The 23,728-nt window shown below is 34.8% G+C and overlaps 1 protein-coding gene across 2 annotated transcripts in view; it reads left to right on the forward strand.

Annotated features, from left to right (window-relative positions):
• Window positions 1-13,527, forward strand: part of als2a (alsin Rho guanine nucleotide exchange factor ALS2 a) — a 62,393-nt gene extending 48,866 nt beyond the window's left edge. For both annotated transcript variants that reach the window (XM_056464733.1, XM_056464731.1), the window contains exons 25-34: window positions 998-1,162; window positions 1,654-1,771; window positions 3,971-4,128; window positions 4,362-4,478; window positions 6,826-7,002; window positions 8,492-8,537; window positions 9,171-9,232; window positions 9,325-9,474; window positions 11,026-11,122; window positions 11,454-13,527. In XM_056464733.1, coding sequence (XP_056320708.1) covers window positions 998-1,162; window positions 1,654-1,771; window positions 3,971-4,128; window positions 4,362-4,478; window positions 6,826-7,002; window positions 8,492-8,537; window positions 9,171-9,232; window positions 9,325-9,474; window positions 11,026-11,122; window positions 11,454-11,492 — 1,129 coding nt within the window. In that variant the 3' untranslated portion in view covers window positions 11,493-13,527. The remainder of the gene's footprint in view (window positions 1-997; window positions 1,163-1,653; window positions 1,772-3,970; window positions 4,129-4,361; window positions 4,479-6,825; window positions 7,003-8,491; window positions 8,538-9,170; window positions 9,233-9,324; window positions 9,475-11,025; window positions 11,123-11,453) is intronic.
• The last annotated feature ends 10,201 nt before the right edge of the window (window positions 13,528-23,728 follow it).

Below are 23,728 nucleotides of genomic sequence, written 5' to 3' on the forward strand. Positions count from 1 at the left end.
AAAACGATTTTGAATCCGAAAGATGAAATTAGCTGACAAAAGCTCAAAATTATCCAGATTTCCCCAAAATTAAAGCTAGCAGGTGCTAACATTGTCTTAACTGATGCTCAACACACACAAATCTGTTAAAATCTCAAAAAAAGTCTTGAACATTTAGGAAATGTTTTCTGTGTGTGCACATTATGCTGAGCATGCAATCAAAATACAAATCTTCTGAAGTGTTTTGATGGACAAATGTTATTTTTAAATTGCTTCTTGATAAATCCTGGTGAACATCCTCATAAACATAGTCAGTTATGTCCCTAATGAACCTAAACAGTTGAGAAGGAAAATGCATGTGTATCTTTATATTGGGTCCATGCATCAGCTTTTAGTGACCACAGTTATTAGTCAAACAACAAGACAGTAGATAACTTACTTTTCTGACATAAATGATCTTTTGTAACGTAAATGAAGATTGATCTGAATTAAATGTATGCGGTGTACACTACAGTGTTTTTATTTATATATATATATATATATATATATATATATATATATATATATATATATATATATATATATATATATATATATATAATTTATATATTTTTTTTGATTACTTTATTTGTACCTGTACCCTAGACAAACTTAATTTGTCATTTTTGTGCTATTGCTAATTTGTCTATTTGTTCACATTACTGACTATTAAGTTGTTTTTACTAATGCTAATTTTGTAGTATTATTAAAAAAAAATTAATAGGTAAATAGTTTTTTTCTGTTTTTGTCAATGTTTTCCAATTAATAAATGGTATGCAAAGTTTATTTATTTTATTTAATTATAAAATTTTTTATATTATTATTTTTTTTATTTATGATAGAAAGCAAGCAAGAAAGAAAGAATAAGATCTCTCTTCTCTGACTAATAAACCATAATAGCATCCAAATCATGAGACTTGTGATCTGCTGTACCCCTTGTGCATATGTGCAATGTTTGTAAATATGTGTGTGTATGTAGTGTGGCCGGTCAACATGCAGTTCCTGCAGAAGAAAAGTGGAAAGCTGTGTTTGAGGAGTGCTGGGCTCGACTGGGCTGTGAAACCCCTGCTCAAGGAGCATTAGAGAAAGCCTGGGAGAACATCGCCATCTCCCTCACTGCCAAACGCAGACAACAGAGAGATCGGTATGTGCAGTTTACTCAAATGTCAATGAATGAGTAAAAGTTTACTCTAGGTTATGATGTCTCACTCCAGAGCTTATTTTAATATAAATATGAAGTCCCTGATAATTCAGTAGTTTGGCAAATTTAAACTTTGGTATGCAGAAAACAAATGTTAATGTGCACTTAAATGTAGTTCACCCAAAAATTTCAATTTACTCAACATCCACTTATTCCAGACCTGTTTGAGTTTCTTTTTCTATTGAACACAAAAGACGATACTAAAAAAAATGGAAACCGGTTGCCATTCACTTCCATAGTATTTTTGTCCTGATATGGGTGTCATTGGATACTGGTTTCCAGCGTTCTTTTCAATATTAAGAACTTGTGTTAACCAGAAAAAGAAACTCATAAACCACTTGAGGGTGAGTAAATGTTGAGGAAATTTTGTGAACTATTTCTTGAGTGCATGAAGCAATCATCAGTGACCTGTGTGTGTGTGTGTGTGTGTGTAGTTCAGAAGAGCTGAGCCGATCTCAAACTAAGATGCTGGAGTGTCTTGAGGTGATTCCTCAACATGAGGGCCCTGTTACTGCAAATTCCTACAACAACATCCGACGGTATCTGGTAAAGGTGAGGTGTCCAAAGACATAAACAACAAAGCCTCCATAACTGCGCACAGTCACACTCTTGTCAGTCTTGATTATTAAACAGAGCTAATTGACTAATACTTTTAGATGGCCGCTCCCATGCTTGCTCATTCTAAAGTATTTTTGATTAGTCCCCCTTAGATGTACACCCTTGAGTAAAGACAATATCATTTCTAATCAGAGGTCAAGGCCATTATTATAAATGTAACCAACTACTGTTCTCTATAATAATTTTGGTCTGGCCAAGCCCATGGGTTCCCATGTACACTTAATTTAGAATAATATTACTTTCAAACTAGGGTCGGGTACCCTATCTAGATTAGTCATACAACTCCTTGTTGCCCTAGACGGAATTAACCCCCTTTCCACCTAAGTACACTTGAATCAATATCAAGAGTCAGTCGGATCCCTAAAATACAATTAGTGTGCCCAATGCTCCATCTCAACTGGATTTTAGTGCGTCTACGGACCTGACATCGGAAGTGTGGAAACAAGGACACAATGTAATCTACTAGAATGAATAATTACAGAGTAAGCAAAATCTGTTCAAACATAACAATTTCATAGTCAGGTAAATGTGTATTATGCCAATTATTCAGTCAATTCATAAACAGTCAATACAAGACATCAAATTCTTAACGATAGATCCAAGATCAAAAGATGCATACCTAACTGCAAAATATACATAGTATGGAGCATGAAGCTCCACACTACAGGTTAATCTGGTTACAGTATCGCCCCGAACATTTTGAAGCTGTCCCTTAAGTAGTCAATCCAAGAATCTCCTCGAGGGGGAAACAAAAGGCATTTACATTTAGTGGCATGTTAGATCTAAAGAGTTTCTGCCTATAAGGAAACAAATGGTCTTTGAAAAGAAGCCCCCAGTTAAAGGCACACCCTTAGCAGTGGTTCAAAAGATACCTGAAGTTATGTATCTATTATTTTGATTATGTCTATTTCTGAGGGAATAAGACCATTGTACCAATCGCACTGAGACATTTCAAATGATATCAAACATGATGCAAAAAGTCACTTGCATTGATACAGAACATTCATAGTTTGAGATGACCATTCTGTTAGTTAAGATGACCTTTCTGTGAGTTGGTGAGGGGGAAGAGTAAGGGAAGGAGGTGCGGGAGAGAGCTTTTTATTTTGAATGTAGATATTTGCATTGTCCATGTGGATGCATAAAAATATCTGAGATTTCTCAAATCTTACACAAGCATGTACAACAATAATGACTATTTTTATGTTACTGTGAGGGGTGGATTTAGGGTTGGGGTATGGTTAGGAGATAGCAAAACACAATGAAACTGAATGAGCACAATGAAGCTGAAGACACCAGTGCTCTTCTCAAGATGCAAGCGTTTCTTCAACAATCTGAACATTTAAAGGAATACACACCCCCCCAAAAAAACAAAAAACTTTTTTGCAAATTCTGCATTAATTCATCTGCATTTACTCACCCTTCACTTGTTCCAAACAAGTTAAAACATTTTTTATCTTCTGTTGAACACCAGAGAAAATATTTTGAAGAATGTTGGAAACCTGTAATTGTTAAAGTGATAGTTCACCCAAAAATGCAATTTCTGTTACAATTTACTCAGCCTTAACTCGCTTCAAGTCTTCATGAGTTTCTTTTTTCTGCTAAGCACACACACACACACACAAAAACATTTAGAAAAATGTTGGAAACCTGTAGCCTTTGACTTCCATAGTATTTGTTTTTCCTACTATGAAAGTCAATGGTAAAAGGTTTTCAGCTTTTTTCAAAATATCTTTAGTGTTTAACAGAAGAAAAAAAACGTTTGGTTTTGGTTTGGATCTAACTGAGGGTGAGTAAATACGGAGCATATTTTCATATGTGGGTGGAGCATCCTTTAAACTTCCATAGGTTACAGGTATCCAACATTGTTCAATATGTCTTCTTTTGTGTTCAGTTTATTTGAAACAGCAATATTTGGTGATCATATATATTTTTAATTTTGTGGGTGTCTAATGAGTACTGTAAATAGTGAGTAAATGTTCATTTTTGGGAAGTTTAACTATCCTTTAAACTTCCATAGGTTACAGGTTTCCAACATTGTTTAAAATGGCGTCTTTTTCAATTTATTTGAAATGGCAATATTTTGTATATATTATACTATATTTTTCTTTTTGTGTGTGTAAAATCTGTCTTAAGGCTTGTGATACCCCTCTGCACCCTCTGGGCTGGCTTCTGGAGACCCTTGTCACCGTGTATAGGATGACTTATGTTGGAGTGGGCTCTAGCAGACGCCTCCTGCAGCAAGCAGTGGAGGAGATCCAGTCATACCTAACACGCATTTTCCACATAGTCAGGTAATACACTCAGGCTTTTCACTTATTGCTTCAAGATGAGAAACTCCAGTGCTTTAAATGTTGCAAACTTCATAGGAAAAATTTTGCGTGCTGTGAAGTTTCGGTTCTTCTTTCAGTTTCACTGTTTTACTCCACAGCGAAATTTAACAATGAGGCATAGCATTCATTTCATAATCTCAAAATCCACAGGATTTTAACTTTTGTTTTTCAAGTGTTGCACATGTTTTCCGCAGGTTTCTGTTTCCTGGTCTCCCTGAGGATGGAGGTTTTATTGTGGACTCGTCTTGTTCCTCAGATGAGGGCACAGACTCTCTGAACAGCAGTACTCATTCAGAAGCTCCACAGCAGGGGTGAGACGGCACCATTGTTACTGAGCTACTGTTTTATTAATACTGATTTTTAGTTCAATTAATCATGGTTTCACGGTTATCACATCTAATGTAAATGTATGCTTTATAGTAGGGTAAGTATATTAATGAACAGTTGTTATCATCTGCGTTCATACATACAGAGTCATTTTAATAATTTGTAATAATTTGACTAACGTGTCTTTTGTTTACATTGTACTGAAAGCCACGCACAATTCTCACCACTACGGCTTGAGATGTTTTCTACTCGGTGCGTCTGAAAGGCGCGAGCGCATCGCATCGCTCTGTTTGCGCGTGCATATTGGCATATATTCTTACATTGAAATTAACAAACTCGCACGGAAAAGATGCGATATGTGAATGGCCCGCTGCTATAGTTAATTCAGTGTGCGTGCATTGGTATATAAGCTCGGAACTTTAAACTAGCGCACAGGTGACATAACTTTGTTCAGTTGCTGCAGTTTTGTTCCGTGCAACAGAAACGTGGCATTGAGAAGCCTTTAAGCTTAAAGGCTGATTTCTACTTCTGCATCAAGTGCACACGTATGCTCCGGCACAGCCTGCGCGTGGACGCATAATCCTCGCCGTGGCCGATGCTGACGCACACCTCTCAAAAAATCTGACTACACGTCGCAACAACGCGTAACGCAAGCACTGTGATTGGTAGAGCCGACGAGTGTGGGTGAGACCAGGAGCGAGTGTTTACAAGTGTTTAGTCCCGTTAAGGATGTCCAGATGGAAAGTTTTGTTTTGTGTTTACCTTATGATTAAGATTGTTGCACGTCTCCCAGCTCCCGCCTCAAAATGTGCGAGTTTGGGCTACTTCTACATTAAGGTAGCATTCAGAAAAAACAAAACACCAGTGAAGAAACTCAACACAGAGGACCATAAAAATCTCTCTGCCAGCTAGCGTTTTGGAAGTGTTATTGCAGAGCAACACAAACAGCTTGCAGAAGTATAAATGCACGGCAATGTACAAGGCATGCGCCGTGGGTCACACCGATCACTAGACGCAGAAGTATAAACCAAGTATCCAAATGTTTTCGCCTGCTCGCACCACTCGCACCACTCGCTTAATGTCAGGTGACTCACGCTCTGTGCAGCCTTTAACTGCAGCTCGTGCTGTATTGAACAGACGCACGTCACTTCATAACTATAGCGGCCGTTTTTCGACTGAGCTACATTTATTATTGATGTCTTGGTCACACTATTTGGAGGGCCGGAACAAATTGCCTCACGGAGCAGGTTTTGAAAATGTCTTATAAGATATAGTTAGCGTGCATTTTTTGAGACTGTTTGCTCTATCAGATGCTTTAACATGTGCTGCTAACAAATTGGCAGACTGCTTGATGTATTTGAGATTTGCTGATTTTCACCTGATGTTACTTGCATTTAATGTAAGGTGTTTTTTTTACTTTTGTAAATGTTAGAAATTCATGCAAATATATCTATTTCGCTTGCCAAGGACACGGGCCTTCTGCATGCAGGTTTATGCTAAAATTAAAAAAATACAAGCGATTATTCACCCCAAAATTAAAACTTCCTCACCATTTACTCAAACTAAAGTGATTCTAAATGTTTATGAATAATTTTTTTCTGTTGAATACCAAACAAGAAAAATCTTGGAAAAATGCAGCTATTGACATCCATGTTAGGAACAAAAAATACTATAGAAGTCAGTGGCTGCTTTTTCCCAACGTTCTTAAGCATATCTTCCTTTGTGTTCAACAGAAGAAACTCAAACAGGTTTGGAACAAGTGGAGGATGAGTAAATAATGACAGAATCATTAATGTTTTTATCCCTTTTAATAAATAAGCAACACAATATTCTGACTAAAACACAATATTCAGTTTCTCATTGAAATATGCATGTTTTCTTAGCAATTATTTCTTGTTGCAATTATGCAATTTTTTTTCTTGTTGGACAAAATTTTTTTACTTACAAGTAAGTTTATTTTTATAAAAGCAGCAAGTGTAATGTGAATAATTTAATGGTTTAATCAAAATAGTTTGGTTAATTTAACATCTGCTTTAAAAAACAAACAAACATTATTTTAGCTTTTAGATGTCATTGTTAAAATCTTGGAAAGTGGAGATTTTTTTACCATAACGTGTAGCATAACATTGTTGCTTTCACTATGTTTATGTTCACAGCCTCTGTGTTTCATTGGGCCACATTGGGCAGGAAGAAAAACAATGAACAGATTTTTTCCCATCTAAATATAAAAACATAGGAAATACAAAGATGCTGTATATTATAATTCAGCGAAAAACTACACTATTCTGTCATAAGAGTTAAACGGGCTTGTGTGTGTATTGTGTGCTGCAGTTGGACAGTGAGCAGCTCAAGTCTCCTCCTGCCGGTGCTGCTGCCGAGGCTTTACCCTCCGCTCTTCACCCTCTACACTTTAGAGAAAGAGAGAGAGGAGGATCTGTACTGGAACTGTGTGTTAAGACTCAACAAACAGCCTGATCTCGCCCTTCTAGCATTCCTTGGGGTGCAACAGTAAGTGGCAAAAGCAATGGTACTGTGTTGAATAGCACCGTGTTACAGTGTGTGTGATGCCTTTACGGTGGCCCCAAGAAGTGTTTGCATACTTAAGCCCAATTCAAACTGCACGACAGCCACACAAATATACACCATTTCATTTTGCAGACATTTAACGTCCAGACAAGTGACAATTTAGCATGTTCCATTGGGAAAAAACTAGCTCACACAAACTCCAACAGAAGTAAAACACTGATCTGACAAAAGTGTCATATACCATCGGTTAATGCAGTGCATTTCAATTGGCCCTCATTCACTCCAAAATCAGCTAAGTTTAGCTGTAACGTCACAGTAGAAGAAAATCTGGAATAGCTTATTTTCTGACATCTGTGAATGTATTACATGTAAAATGTCAAATTAACAACAGATTATTTTGACTAAATATAGCAAACGTATTTAGAGTTAGAAGTCATTGCAAAAATGAACTGGAAGAATTATTTCTGTAAAGCCTGTATTTATAATTCATTGTAAACTAGTAAAATATGTTATAAAAGGGTTATAAGACTTTGAACTGAAGTCAAGATTGAAGACCTAACATACATTGTAACTTTGGGAACTATAATGGATCGCTTTCTGAGTTGACATACTACTCGATATAAAGTATTCATTACACTTTTTATTCTATCCATCTGTCAGCTATATTGTCTGATGTAGGTTTGTATATAAAAGCCTAATACTTACTCCCAATGCCGTTTATATCAAAGTTGATATTTAGCCGCAGCATACATTGGTATGTCGTAACATCTAGTTTTTATGAGGTGGGTTGTTCGCCCAACACTCAACCCCCAACCTAGAGGACTAGGACATACACACATACACTACAGACAATTTAGCTTACCCAATTCACCTACCTGTACAGCACATGTCTTTGGACTGTAGGGGAAACCCACGTGAACATGGGGAGAACATGTATACTACACACAGAAATGCCAACTGACCCAGCCAGGGCTCAAACCAGCGACCGTCTTGCTGTAATCTAACTTCGCTACCCACTGCGCCACCGTGTCGCCCGAATAGCCTAATAAATAATATAATAAAGCCTAATTTATAAAAAAAAATATATATATATATATATAAGCTACAAATTATAATTATAATTGATATATAATAATAAATTATATAATATAATAAAATAATAGCCTATATAAAAGTTATCAGCTTCCAAATGTAAAGAGTTATCCATTTATTCTTATCGACCAAAGTTTCTATATCGGTGCATCCCTACAATATGTACAAATATTATATATTAATGCATCATAAATACAGGATTCACAGAAATTGTTATCATTAAATTTAAGAAAACAAACAATCTGAAATATTTTTAATTGGTTTAGTAACACAGTAGGCGTGGCTTATGTATCCAAATAAGTTTTGGGGGTCCTGTGTATAATGACCAGAAAGTAAAGTGGCTATTGTAATTGTTGAATGTTATCATTCTGTTTTCCAGAAAATTTTGGCCGGGTTCTATCTCTGTATTGGGAGAAATAAAGAAGGTGACGTTTTCTGTCAATTCAAAGAAAATTATTTCCAAAAAAAAGTAATATGTATGTTCTGGTAATATGTGTAATATACAGTTGAAGTCAGAATTATTAGCCCTCCTGAATTATTCTGTATAATATTGTCCCTAATTTTTGTTTAGTGGAAAGAAGGTTTTATTTCAGCACATTTCTAAACGGAATAATTTTAATAACTCATTTCTAATAACTGGTTTTATTTTTGCCATGATGACAATGCATAATATTAAACTAGACGTTTTTCAAGACACTTTTATATAGCTTAAAGTTAAATTAAAAGTCTTAACTAGGTTAATTAGGTTAACTAGGCAGGATAGGATAATTAGGCAAGTTATTGTATAATGATGGTTTCTTCTGTAGACTATCGGAAAAAAAAAATTTAGCTTAAAGGGGCTAATAATATTGACCTTTAAAAAAACAGTGTTTATTCTAGCTGAAATAAAACAAATAAGACTTTCTCCAGAAGAAAAAAATATTATAGGAAATACTGTGAAAAATTCCTTGCTCTGTTAAACATCATCTGGGAAATATTTGAAAAAGAAATTCACAGGAGGACAAATAATTTTGACTTCAACTGTATCTCATGTTGCTTCATTTGCATTTAATGGACAGGTTCTGCCTAGTACTAAAGACGCCTGCTTTTCCACTGCTGTTGAAACCCTGCAACAGATCAGGTAAAGACAGCTTGGTGCAACAAAAGTAGAAAAACCACAACAACACTTTATTTTTAACACTACCTTTTGAAATACTCTCCTTGCTTGTACAGCACAGCATTCACTCCTTCAGACAAGTTGCAGGTGATACAGCTGACTTTTGAGGAGGTCACCCTGGACGTGCAGGCTATTCTTGGCCGGGACTTTCTGTGGAGCATGGACGACCTCTTTCCAATCTTCCTCTATGTGGTGCTGCGTGCACGGTACTAACTTTCATTGCATTTTGACCTTAAAGGGATAGTCCACCCAAATATGAACATTTCCTGTTAATTTACTCACCCTCAGGTCATCCAAGACGTATGTGACTTTTTCTTCAGTAGAACATTTAAGAAGATTTTTTAAGCTGTATCATTGGTGATTCTTATAATGACAGTGATTGGCGATAGGTTTTGTGTTTAAAATAAACACATGCAAAGAGTTCTCGTCACATGTGCGAATGTAGTCCAATTGTAGTCTGGACATTTTGATGACAAAAGTGCGAAGGCATGCTTGGACAGGGGGTCAGGTTACGCAGTTTGTTGATGCAGTAGATATAAAGGGACAATTCACCCTAAATTTTTTATTTACTCAAACCCTCAAGTGGTTCTAATATGGAGCCAGATCAGTCTCAAAAATAATACATTTGCAAAAATAAAACTCAAACATGCACAGCACAATTCACATTTACACAATCCAATTTGTAAATTCAAAACACTATTCGTAATTCACAAGTAAAATTCATAAATATTTGCACAAATAAATTGAATGTGTATATTTAAGAATTGTGTTTTGTGTATTTCTGAATTGTATTTTGACTTTACAGATTGTGTTTTGTGGGTTTATGAATGCGTTTTGAATTTACGAATTGTGTTTTGTGTATTTACAAACTGCGTTTTGTATTTTCAAATTCAATTTTGTAAACGTGAACTGTGTATGAATTTTATTTTGTAAATGTATTATTTTTGAGACTGATCTGACTCCATATTCTAAACCTTTATAAGTTTCTTTCTTCTGTGGATGTGCTATATAGGGCTCCACAAGTTACGGAAGGCCACAAAAGCCACGCTTCACTTACCGATCGCATCCATTAACTTAGTGATCACCCCTGCCACCCACCTCCACCTGTTCTTCACTTACTTATCACCTGTCCTAACCCTCAATCCGTTCTACCGAGTGAGACACAGAAAGGGTTTCTAATATGCTTTAAATATTTAGGTCAAACACATCTAGTGTTTGAGGGCAAAAGGAGACATTGTTTGTGCAGGAAGTCAAATTCACACCTTTTTTCTTTTCTGAAACATTATCTTTTTATCCTGCACTTTGATCTCTTTCATATTCTCAAATGGCTACACGCATAATAAGGGGTTATTACAGAATTAGTTAAAGCCAAAGTGAAAATTATGTTATTAATCACTCACTTTCATTCCAATCCCCTGAGACTTTGTTCATCTTTGGAACACTGATTAATGACAAATTCACACTCCATGACTTTCAATGATCAGGGGGGTTGGGGTTGGAACCTATGATTGCATTTTAACCCCTGAAGTCACATGGAATGTTTTTGGTTCCTTTTCTGGATTTTAAACATCTCAGAACCATTGCTAAAATACCTAATCTAAAATACCTTAATTAGTCATTAGTCAAAAAGGGGATTGAAATGACGTGTGAGTGAGTAATTAATAACAAAATGTATGTTTTTTTGGATGAAGAATCTTTTAACGTAGAGTATGTGCAGTTTGTCTGCTCAACTAAAGAACCTGCTTGTGAATGTGCAGGATCAGAAACCTGGGCTCTGAAGTGAGTCTGATAGAGGACCTCACAGACAGCAATCTACAGCTGGGACAACTGGGATTCATGCTGACAACTCTCAAAGTGAGAATTACAGATTTATCCATGCACACTTTTTCACGACTCGAAACTGAGCAGTAAATGTCTGACACGACCCCATTTTTATATATATATATATATATATATATATATATATATATATATATATATATATATATATTATATATATATATATATATATATATATATATATATATATATATACACAGACCAAGGGTTTTATTTAAAAAGCCGAAGTCTTTAAGGATTTGAATGAATTTGAAGGATAATCTCATCATACGCAGTCACTAGTCCCCTTTCATTCTCTTCCATCTTTTACTCTAATCTCTTTCCCTCTGTTTATTTCTGCCCTCAGGCCTGTTACAACCAGATTCAGCTTGAGAAGACTACATAGGAGGGTCGGTTTGTGAGTCCAGCTGCAGCTTTGCCAACTCGCGCACGGTCTTATGGAGCAGGTGCCATTCACAGTAAATAGACACGGATTACAGGTCAAGTCAAGATGTGCTTGTTTATTTCAGGTCTCAACAACCGGCTCACATTCTACTCACCATTACAACATTTGTATACCTTTTCATACTGACCTTTTGACTGAGTGACTACTAATTTACATTTCAACACCCATAACTTGACTTAAAAGACACTTTTATTTCAATAACATCAGTATACAAATAGAATTATTCAAGCACTCAGTATGTGTAAAGTTTTAATATTAACTGACACTTGAGATTATTCACAACCTTTGGGTAAAGTCTGTTACTGGCTCACTGTATGTACTGATGATGGCGCTCTGATTTTAATGTAATCATATTGTAAAAAATCTGCATAAGTGTATCGTAGTAGTAAAAAAATATGAGGGGTCTTCACTATAGGATTTCAGAGTGATTGTAAGCTTGAACAAAAATGCATTTATGTTGTAAACAACTGATAAAACTAAAAAACATTTATTCATATTAAGAAACAAGCAATGAACAGCAGCATTTCAAAAATATTGCTGTAAACAAGCACATTTATAAACGACTGTCAAAAATCTTGGCTTCAGTTAGATTTTCTTTCTGTTTTTGAATTAAGTTCGCTGTGGCCAGCATTTCCACATTAATAATAGTGTGGAATGTTACTGTACTTTGAAGTAAGTGTTTTCTACTTCAATATATTTTACCATGTCATTTATTCTTGTGATGAAAAGATGATTTTTTTAGCATCATTACTCCAGTCTTTAGTCACATGATCAACAGATATTATTCTAACATTATGATGTGCTGCTCAATAAGCATGATTTATTGTTCTCTGTATTTTTGTGGAAACCGTGATACATCTGTTCAAGATTCTTTGATAAACAGTTATAAACAACCGCATTTATTGTAACATTATACATTTATTTAATATATTTAATGCGACTTAAGAAAGGAAGGACAGTGCCATCATATTTGGAAAAAAATATCACTTGTTACTGTAAAATCTTGCTGAAAACAAAGTTTTGCAGATGAAATGCAGATGAGTGATTGGCATTGCTGCATTTAACTTGCTATCAGTCCTCAAAGTTTTTGCGCATTACAGAGGGCTGCAGTGTTTTTTGAATACATTTGAAGTCTGATGATGGACGTATTATAAACTAAAGAGATCTTAATATTTTTGAAGCACCTAAAGTTTGACTTGCAGTGGTGAACAAATAATGTAGTTCGATATTGAAATCAGATTATGTTGTGAGTTATTTTATGTTTATGAGTTTCCATTTCAGCGTGTGACATGATGCTGACATGAAACACTATGAAAATCCATGTAGTTGTTATTAGATCATCTGCTCTCATGAAACTGTATCCAAGTGGATTTTTATTTTAGAGCTAATACACTGGAGACTAAAGTAATCTTTTCTATGCATTTTGCCCATGTCTAGAAACATGGCGTTAAACACTATGCACAAAGGGAATAGGATTTTTAAATGGAAGGGCTCCTTAAGGACCTCAGCGTATTTCCACTGGCAAACCTTAGCAATAAGCTTTACAATTTGATTGTTTCATGAGTGAATTTAGTTGTGCTGTGTGTGTGAGAGAGAGATTTAAATTAATTTAATTTTAAGTTGAACAAACACTGAAAGAGTTTTGCTGATGTCACACAGATTTGTTGTGTTATCTGTAGGGATGGACTGATTTGAGATTTAATGACTGATTTTATAGAGGAAATTTATAGAAAATTAAGAAATTTTTAGAGGATTGTGTGTCAGAAGTATATATAATATTATATAATAAACATTTATTTTATGTACAGTTGAAGTCAGAATTATTAGCCCCCCTTTGAATTTGTTTTTCTTTTTCAAATATTTCCCAAATAATGTTTAAGAGAGCAAGGAAATTTTCACAGTATGTCTGATAATATTTTTTCTTCAGGAGAAAGTCTTATTTGTTTTATTTCGGCTAGAATAAAAGCAGTTTTAATTTTTTCAAAACCATTTTAAAATCAAATGATTAGCCCCTTTAAGCTATATATTTTTTCGATAGTCTACAGAACAAACCATCATTATACAATAACTTACCTAATTACCCTAACCTGCCTAGTTAACCTAATTAACCTAGTTAAGCCTTTAAATGTCACTTTAAGCTGTATAGAAGTGTCTTGAAAATATCTAGTGAAATATTATTTACTGTCATCATGGCAAAGATAAAATAAATCAGTTATTAGAGATGAGTTATTAAAACTGTTATGTTTAGAAATGTGTTGAACAAAATCTTCTCTTCGTTAAACAGAAATTGGGGAAAAAAATAAACAGGGGGGCTAATAATTCAGGTGGGCTAATAATTCTGACTTCAACTGTCTCTATTCAGAATTCTTTAAAAATATTGAAAATCAAAAACTAACCAGTTATTGTCTGGCGTTGTTAATCACAATCTTACTAAATATTGTCTGATTAATCGATTTGCCCAGTATTTTTGTCTGTCACTATCTAGGTTACTGTTATCCACTAGGCTGGATCATATAAAGATGACAGCAGCTTTACTGATCTACAGTACTTAAGGGCTGTTTTGATTTGATCAATTTTATGTATTTTCATTGTTGATCTAATTATTACTATCATATTGAAAATGAATTTGTACAACACATTTGAATTGAGGTCATATATATTTATAAAACCAGCTTTGTTTTAAAACGATGTTCTAGTAGACTACTCACTTTTAATAAACTTGACATAACTGGGAGATGAATCTTTTACTGTGATTTATTGTCACTTTGTTTTATGTCATCAATTCACTGGCCATTTTATTACTCTACTTCATTAACCGCTTGGTAACATAAATCAACCAATCACCCGGCAGTAACTCAATGCATTTGGGCATGTAGACGTGGCCAAAGGGATCAACTGAAGTTCAAACAGAATATCAGAAAGGGGAAGAAAGGTGATTTAAGAAACTTTAAATGTAACAGTTGTTGTTGCCAAACAGGCTGATTTAAAGCCCCCAAATAAAACAATTTCTCCAAATTACTAAATATGTTCATCTAAAGCCATTTCATTGTATATAAACAATAATACGGTCAGTAATATGTTTTATTATTATTATATATGATTATTTACAAAATAGTATACATTAGAAAAAGCTGCAAATAAATTACCAAACAGTTCATCTTATTAAAATCAATAGCTATTATAAAGAAATAGAAGCAAGTTATCAAATCTCATTAACCTTTTCTTCACTGTAAAATTTAAACATTCTGATTAAAGAGTAGCGAATGAATGATTTTTCACTTGATTACATTAAATAACAGAGGTGTCACTTTAAAAATGCACACATCTAATGTTATTATAAAAGCATTTGATTGTTTTCCTAACTTTTTATGCTCATTTAAGACAAAATTAGTTGTGTTTAAAAGAAATCCCACCAATATCGACATCTTTAATAATAACATCTTTAGATGTTATTATTATTAATTATGTGTATACTGTATGTCTTTTCAAACACACACCCAAAACCCAGACTTTCACTGCACTTCAAATCGCATGCACAGAATAAGTTTGTGAGCCAGCGTCTATTTATCACTATGGAGTGCGTCTGACAGTCGTGCAATTGGTCACGCATTGCTACATGAACTGACTGTTTTGAGGATTGTATAGGAGAAGCAACAGTGCCTATAATGGAAAGGAAGAGAATCCTGCCATTTTTATATTTATTTCAAAGTGTTTTCATGTATAAAAAAAACGAAAGCACAGAACAGATTCACATTTAAAAGCAAGATGCGTCCACTGGTGTTTCGTCGGTATGGGTTACATATAGAGAGCATCAGCTCTTTAATGTTTATGTCCACTCTTCATTGAAAGATTGAAAATATGGTAGAAATACGGGATGATAGCAGGATAGAATTGTAAAATACAGGAGAGTCCCAGGAAAAATGGGAGGGTTTGACAGGTATGTTATAATTATGCAGGGCTTGACATTAACTTTTTTGATCACCTGCCAGTGTGGCTAGTAGTTTTCCAACATTACTAGCCACTGACCATTTTCACTAGCCACTATTTTATTGTTGGGAAAATATATTTTATACGCAAAAATATGACTTTGACATGCTAAAATTACTTGATTTAGATTTTGCATTATCTCCACATGCCTCCTCATTCATTTCACTTTTTGTGTGTCGTATATGAGCTTGCTCAATAATCATGAGCAAATGGGTCATGGATTCATATTACAATTACTTTTTATTTCACACAATATTTAGTGCTCAAAATGAAGGATTTACCAAATTTATCTCTGACCACACCAAACATAAACAATTAATTATTTCTTAGTCACAAATTTTAAATGTGTCAAAACAAGCAAAATATATCTGTATACTATACTTGTTATTTAACAAAACATATGCACAGTAATCTCTCCTGGCTAAAGGTCCCAGATCACCAGTTAACTACACATAAATGGGGAGTTGAACCCTAACCCTAATCAGTTGTGTTTCTAGACACAGTTGCTTCACGCAAGGAAACGGGAGCGCGCACACGTTTTAAACAGTCGCGCGCATCACCTCAGCTGAGGGATTATTCTCTCATTCGGTATTCACCTGCTTTCTATTGCTTTTATTGCTTTTTATTTTTGTCAGTCAAGTGCTTCTCTATTATAAGATCACCTTTGCATGCATATTTTGGACCATCCTTATTGTTGAACCCTGCTTTTAATTAATTGTTTTATTCAAAAATTATATTTATTAATTATTATCTGGGAAAATTATTTTCAACCAGCCCAAGTGGCTAGTGGGAGTGTCTGTCTTACCTGTCACCGATGAAATCTACCCGCATTTGGCAGGTGTTAATGTCAAGCCCTGTAAGTATGTTACTTTTAAGTAGCTCTATATTCTACTGTGCACCAAAATAGTGACAAATCAAGACTCAAATATCTTTCCTTATTTCTCGAATATCTTTGGTGCCACTGTGGGATTTTCAATGCATGTCAGCTAAAACAGCAAATCGAGAAAACAGGATATTTTGAAGATACAGTTTGAACCCTTTAAAACCAATTGAGCCACAGATGACCTTGTTCATCTTGTGGCAGCTATATCCAGCAGCACAATACACCATGTCACAAAGCTGATCTCAAACTGGTTTTCTCGAACATGCCATTGAGTTCGGAAATGACTGCACGTTCACCAGATCTCAACACAATTAAGCACATTTGGATTGCGCTGGAACAGGAGATTCACATTATAGACGTGCAGTTGAGAAATCTGCATAAACTGTGGGATACTTTCAGGTCAATACAGGTCAAAAACTCTGAGGAAGGTTTCCAGCACCTTGTTGAATCTCCTCTGAAAAGGATATTGGAACAGGGCTGTCCAATATCTTGAAAATCTGACAGCTCTCCTATATTTCCATAAACAGCAACAATCCTGAGACATTCAGTGATTCCGTGGTCAAGGACTATCACACAAAGTTCCATGAACACTTTTTCATTCATTCATTCATTTTCTTTTCGGCTTATTCCCTTTATTAATCAGGGGTCGCCACAGCGGAATGAACCACCAACTTATCCAGCAATTATTTTACGCAGCGGATGCCCTTCCAGCTGCAACCCATCACTGGGAAACATCCATACACACTCATACTGTACACTACAGCCAATTTAGTCTATCCAATTCACCTATAGCGGATGTCTTTGGACTGTGGGGGAAACCGGACGCCAACCAACGCCAACACAGGCAGAACATGCAAACTCTACACAGAAATGCCAACTGACCCAGCCGAGGCTCGAACCAGCAACCTTCTTGCTGTGAGGCGACATGAAGTTTTTTGCAGCCAAAAAAAGTAAAAACAACTTTTTACATCTATGTCTTGTGGAAAAGTTGCACGATTACTAAGGTCAATACAATGTAACGCCAGTAGTAAACATGGACTCTGACCTAACTTCGAAGACAGAAGAACATCAATTTATTTAACTTTTTCTGCACACAAGTGTGTCCTTGGAGCTACATATGATTACAGTTTAATCACTGAAGTCACTGGTAACACGGTGGCTCAGTGGACTGTCGCCTCACAGCAAGAAGGTTGCTGGTTTGAGTCTGGTTCTCCACCGGTTTCCCCCACAGTCCAAAGACATGCGCTATAGACCATTTCAATGTGGTGATGCCATTAGCCCAAGAACACTTCCTCTTTATTGTCAAACTACTTTATAACTGTATAAATACGTAATCCAATCAGAACTTTATGTTAAAACAGCTATCATAACATTATTTATCAATATGTCAAGCTATTGATAACTATGGAAATTAAAAATGTATAATAGGAAATATGTTAGGACCATTGTTATTGTTTACATCCCTCAAAATGGTCTATAGGTGAATTGAATAAACTAAATTGTCCGTAGTGTATGTGTGTGAATAAGTGTGTATGGATGTTTCCCAATACTGGGTTGCAGCTAGAAGGGCATACGCTTTGTAAAACATATGCTGGATAAGTTGGCGGTTCATTCCGCTGTGGCGACCCCTGATGAATAAAGAGACTAAGCCGAAGGAAAATGAATAAATTAATGAAGTCACGTAATTTTTGGATGATGTTTTTGGTTCTTTCTCTAGACTTTGAGCGTCTCTGACCTTTGCTGTTTTTGGAGGATTCATTTGCGTTCTGAAGATGATTAAAGATTTTAATGGATTGGAATAAGAGAGTCTGTACAAACTGGAAGTTGCTGAGACTTTTATTTCAGTATGATGATAAACTTCTTAATGAAATGGAATATTGAGTATGGGGCGGGGCTTTCTTTTGTGCATCATTTTATCATAGCAAACTAAGAGGGGAGTGGTAAAGAATATTGACACTGAAACTGTCAAACTGACATCATCAGAGAAGGACCACCACTCCAAACGTGGAAGCAAATGGACAGTCTTTGATTGAATATTACCAAAACAATGATTTATTTCCAGTGGATTTACTTTCACGGAGTAGTTGTTTACCTACAGAAAATAGAAAATGGCTTAATTCTTTGCATTTTAACATTCTTCGAAATCTTTGGAAAAATTTAAGTACATACAGTTAAAGTCAGAATTATTAGCCCCCCTGAATTATTAGCCCCCCAGTTTATTTTTCCCATAATTTCTGTTTAACGAAGAGAAGATTTTTTTTCAACACATTTCTAAACAAAATAGTTTTAATGACTCATTTCTCATAACTGATTTATTTTATCTTTGCCATGATAACAGTAAATAATATTTGACTAGATATTTTTCTAAACACTTCTGTACAGCTTAAAGTGACATTTAAAGGCTTAACTAGGTTAATTAGGTTAACTAGGCAGTTTAGGGTAATTAGGCAAGTTATTGTATAGTGATGGTTTGTTCTGTAGACTATCTGAAAAAAAATAGCTTAAAGGGGCTAATAATTTTGACCTTAAAATGGTTTTTAAATAATTAAAACTGCTTTTATTCTAGCTGAAATAAAACAAATAAGGCTTTCTCCTGAAGAAAAAATATTATCAGACATACTGTGAAAATTTCCTTGCTCTCTTAAACATAATTTGGGAAATATTTAAAAAAGACAAAAAATTCAAAGGTGGGCTGATAATTCTGACTTCAACTGTAAGTAAAAATATATTACACTGTACCAGAAGTTTGTGAATATTTAATGATCTTGCAATATTTAAAATTAATGATCTAATGCATGTTAATTTTAGGATGACTATTGTATAAATAACTATATTAATAAGACTGTTGTTTTTTTAAATAAACTGCTAATAAAAATTGCATTTCTCTAGTGAAATATTGCAAGAAATATCATAACCGCAGTGCTAAATTCAATTAAGTAAATATATATTTATTTTGCGCTTTTTACAGTGTAAATTGTGTCAAAGCAGCTTAAGATAGATGGAGAGAATAAAAAGCCAAAACAATATTTCAATTAAAATGTTGAACATTCCAGCAAGTCAGGCAGGCAGGAAAGTAGTTCAAGTTCACTTTAGTTCAGATCAGTGTAATACAAATGTCACTGCTAGAGACGATCCACTGAAGAGCATCTCCACCAGTACCAAACAAGCAAGCCAAACAGCATTGCAAATCCTTCAAGTATCATGCAGCCCTAGAATTTACACCACAATTGATTAAGGCAGTATTAATGAAAAATGCGGTAATAATTTACAATGAAAATTAGGGAATGAAAATAGTAGTTTCCATTTATCATTGCCTTCACCCTTCTAGCTTTAAGCTTTGGCATTAAAAACCAGGACACCCACCATCCCCATCATCAACTGTGTATTTTTATTCGATTACAATTATTCTTAAGTTGTTAAGTCTCTGGCATTGTCAAATGTATTTATCCGGCTCTATTGCGTAACCGTAATGTCGGCAGAAAATCTGGGACCGACTAAGCTTTTTGGATTTATGGGATGTTTCTCGTGTTTCTTCTTTTCCATTTTAGTGATAAAGTTTAGTGATACAGCGGCTGTATTGTGTAAGTGTGTCTCTAAAAGCAGAAGGAGGTAAGAAGCTTTGAGTGCCAGGCGGTCTTATAGAAGTGCTCACAGAGAGAGGACGGCCCCTCGCAGGATTAAGTGGGATAGAAAAGGATTACAATCTGAGTTTCCAGAGACATTTTATAGTAAAATCACATGCATGTTGACGGGCCAGAAGCTAAAGATCACTTTAATATGAAGCTCAGCTGACGGGATGCCACCTAAAGGTTTGGATGTGGGATGTCGATGCGTCGGTGTGGTTTGAGGAAGTCGGTGACAGGAGCGTCTGAAGGTAAGAGTGGCATCATCTAATCTTCACATGACGGCCTTTTGACCTGCTTTCGTAATACTGAGTCACTCCAGTTCACAGATCATAGTTGAAATGTGGCCATTGTTCAAATGGAGTTGATGTGTATTTGTAGATAAAAAAAAAAAAATTAACAAATAACTTGTGCGTGTTTTTAGATAAAAGGTTTTTGTATAACAAGGTTGATTTCATTGTAACATTACTTTTTTATCTTAAATACTGATTTTATTATTACTTTTAACATTTTATATGTTAGTAAGTTTCCCAGTACTGGGGTGTTGCTGGAAGGGCATCCGCTACGTAAAACATATACCGGAATAGTTGGCAGTTCATTCCACTGTGGCACCTCTTGATAAATAACAGACTAAGCTGAAGGAAAATGAATGAATGTAAGTAAGAAACACTTAAAGGATATAGTTTACTCAAAATTTAAAATACTGTCATCGTTTACTCAACCTCTACTTGTCACAAACCTGTTTGAGTTTCTTTTTTCTGTTCCATACAAAAGAAGTTATTTTGAATAATGTTGGAAACCTATAACCATTGACTTCTATAATATTTCTATTCCTACTAATGGTTACAGGTTTCTACCAGTTTTCAGAATAACTTACTTGTGTTCAGCAGAAAAAGAAACACAGGTTTGGAACCACTTGAGGGTAAATGGTGAGTATCTCTTTACTGTAAAACCCAAAAAAGTTAAGGTAAGTCAAACCATTTGAGGAAACCGATTGCAACAAACCATTTAAGTTCAAAAACTAATCCTAATGAGTACTGTGAACTTAATCTATTTGTGTAAAGAAACAATTTGAGCATAGTAAAACCCAATAAATGAAGAGAACTCAAACCAACTGAGTACTGTAGAACCCAATAAGTTAAGGCAACTCAAACCATTTGAGGAAACCGATTGCTACAAATTATTTGAGTTTGAAAACTAATGAGGTATTTAATTAACTCATTACCTTCAACACAAAACTCTTTTCAAATGAGTAGATTTAACTTTCAGTAAATTTTGAGTTAACTGCACTCATTTCATTTAATAAAGTTGACTGTTAGATTTTACAGTCTTTAATATATATTAAGTCATCACAATACAATGACAGTTTAAAGCTGTTGTAATTTGTTCTGTGAACCAACTAAATACTGCTAATTGTGCATTCATAATTAATGTTTAATAACTAACTCTACAGCAGAAAGACCGAAGACAGTGATTTGTTTTATAGCATGTGATTTATTACTCCTAATGTATTGTTGTTGTTTTTTTCTTTAACTGTCAGTCTTTCAGCTGAGGTTATTCTAAATAATTTATAATAATGTATATATTTGAATATATGATTGAGGCAGTGTTAAGAATAAATCAATAAATTGACTCACACAAATAAATGTGTGATGGCTTGCTAGTTTGTACTTATAATTCTACATCAGAAACACAGATTATTTCCACAATGAGTTGCTTTTATTTATTTATTTATTTATTTTGGTAATACATGTGACCCTAGTCCACAAAACTAGTCATCAGTGTAAATTCTTGGAAACTGAGTTTTGGGATAGAGCAATATTTGGCTGAGATACAACTACTTAAAATTCTGGAATCTTAAGAGTTCAAATGATCTAAATACTGAAAAAAAATGCCTTTAAAATTGTCTAAATTATATGCTTAGTCATGTCTATTACTAATTAAAAAATTGTATTTTTTTATATATATATTTACAGGAGGTAAAAAAATAACAATGGGCTATATGCACAGCTAGTGTTTTTCAGCCAACGGTAAACTTCCGGTGAAAGGTTAATGTGACTATTTTCAATTTCACATGGTTCCTTTTACAGCATCGACATCATAATGTAATTAAAACACAATCAGTTAAATAAACTTAAACATTCATTTAGTAGTTAAAGCATAAAACGGGATGATAGACTGTGTAAACTCTAGCGCTGTCTAGCGCAGAATCTGAAAATACTGGGGTAAAATAAATTTCCATATTTTAAAGAGATGGCGAGGAAAATGAAATTTAATGCAGTGCTTCTTGTCCAGTTTGAGACCCTCTTTATATCATATATCTATCAGGCAGTGAAAATTAGAAAAACAGATCTTCAACGTGGCGATTTTGTAATGGAAAGACAGTTCACCGGAAGCTGTTGGGCTGGTTGTCCAAAAATTAAAAGTCTGTGTGCATATAGCCCATTGATACAGAGAAATACAATGGGTTTTTTCTCTACTGTAATAGTGCTAGTGTAATTAGTTGTATTTGTTTAATTGTTTTTTGTCCTCTCTGTGACTTGTCTGAAATCATTCATTTGAGGTTATTCGAATTAATTTATTCTTATATTTTTAATATGTGGGTAATATTTAAGTTGGTATTAGTTGGTGGTTATTCCAGTTTTAAGCTCAAAATTCATAATTCCTCAGCAGAAGTGCGGATTATTCACTTTTTTTCTTGCATTTCTAGGACTTCAGTGATCTGATGAACAGAGAAGCTTGTCATGTGGCAGTCGGTGGAGGAGGAGTCAATGGCACAATCTGCATATGATGAGAATGGTGGGCTATTAACATCACTGTTAATTGTTAAATGACATAAGTGTCTTTGCGCGTCTATAAATTTCACAAAGTTACAGGACCAAATACTACAATATTTTTGTTTTCCTTCAGATGCAGGTCTGGCTCAGGTCCTGGAAGAAGTGTTAGAGGAAGTGAGGCAGTCCATAGACAGAGATATTAATGGTGCTGATCTTCTACACAGTCTTCTCAGTGCTCCTTGGCTCTACTCTCTTCTCAGGGTAAGACTTGCTCACTCTATTTAATACAATTCATATAACAACACCAGTGGTGGATGGTAACCATGTGTTTTTATTTCACTACTGTCCATAAAGGTCTTCACAGGACCTTTGAAATGTGCTTTGTCGTACAATCTGTGATGAAATTTGAAATGAAACATTAAGACAGGCCAGGACCTAGAGTAGCCCCTCCCCCTTAAAAAAACAGCCAGTAGCGTTTCATTTTATCACAGATCTTCCAGTGAGAGTGGTTGAGCTTAAGTGCATATAGCAATAGCGTCTTGATGGGGGCGGGTCTGTCAGATAATAGAGAGCATTTGATTGGTCAGAATATGTGATGAGAAATTTTTGTACAAGATTACATTAAAACAAAGTTTATCAATTTAGGAGGAAGTGGAAAAACTGCACGCTTTGGATGCTTCTATTTTCTAAATGCAAATTTTGTCACTGTTTTGGAGCTGTTATAGTTTTCCTTGAGACTAATATACTGATAACGACATTAAAAATGATTTTGATTTCACATGGAAACTTTATCAGTGTTTTTATTTTAGTTTTGCGTTACATATTTTTATGTTGTATGTTTATATTAGTCAGCAGACAATTACACACATTTAATATTGTCATATGCTAGGGTGTATGATATTCATT

This window comes from Danio aesculapii, chromosome 9, assembly GCF_903798145.1.
Source record: "Danio aesculapii chromosome 9, fDanAes4.1, whole genome shotgun sequence".
NCBI classification, from domain to species: domain Eukaryota; kingdom Metazoa; phylum Chordata; class Actinopteri; order Cypriniformes; family Danionidae; genus Danio; species Danio aesculapii.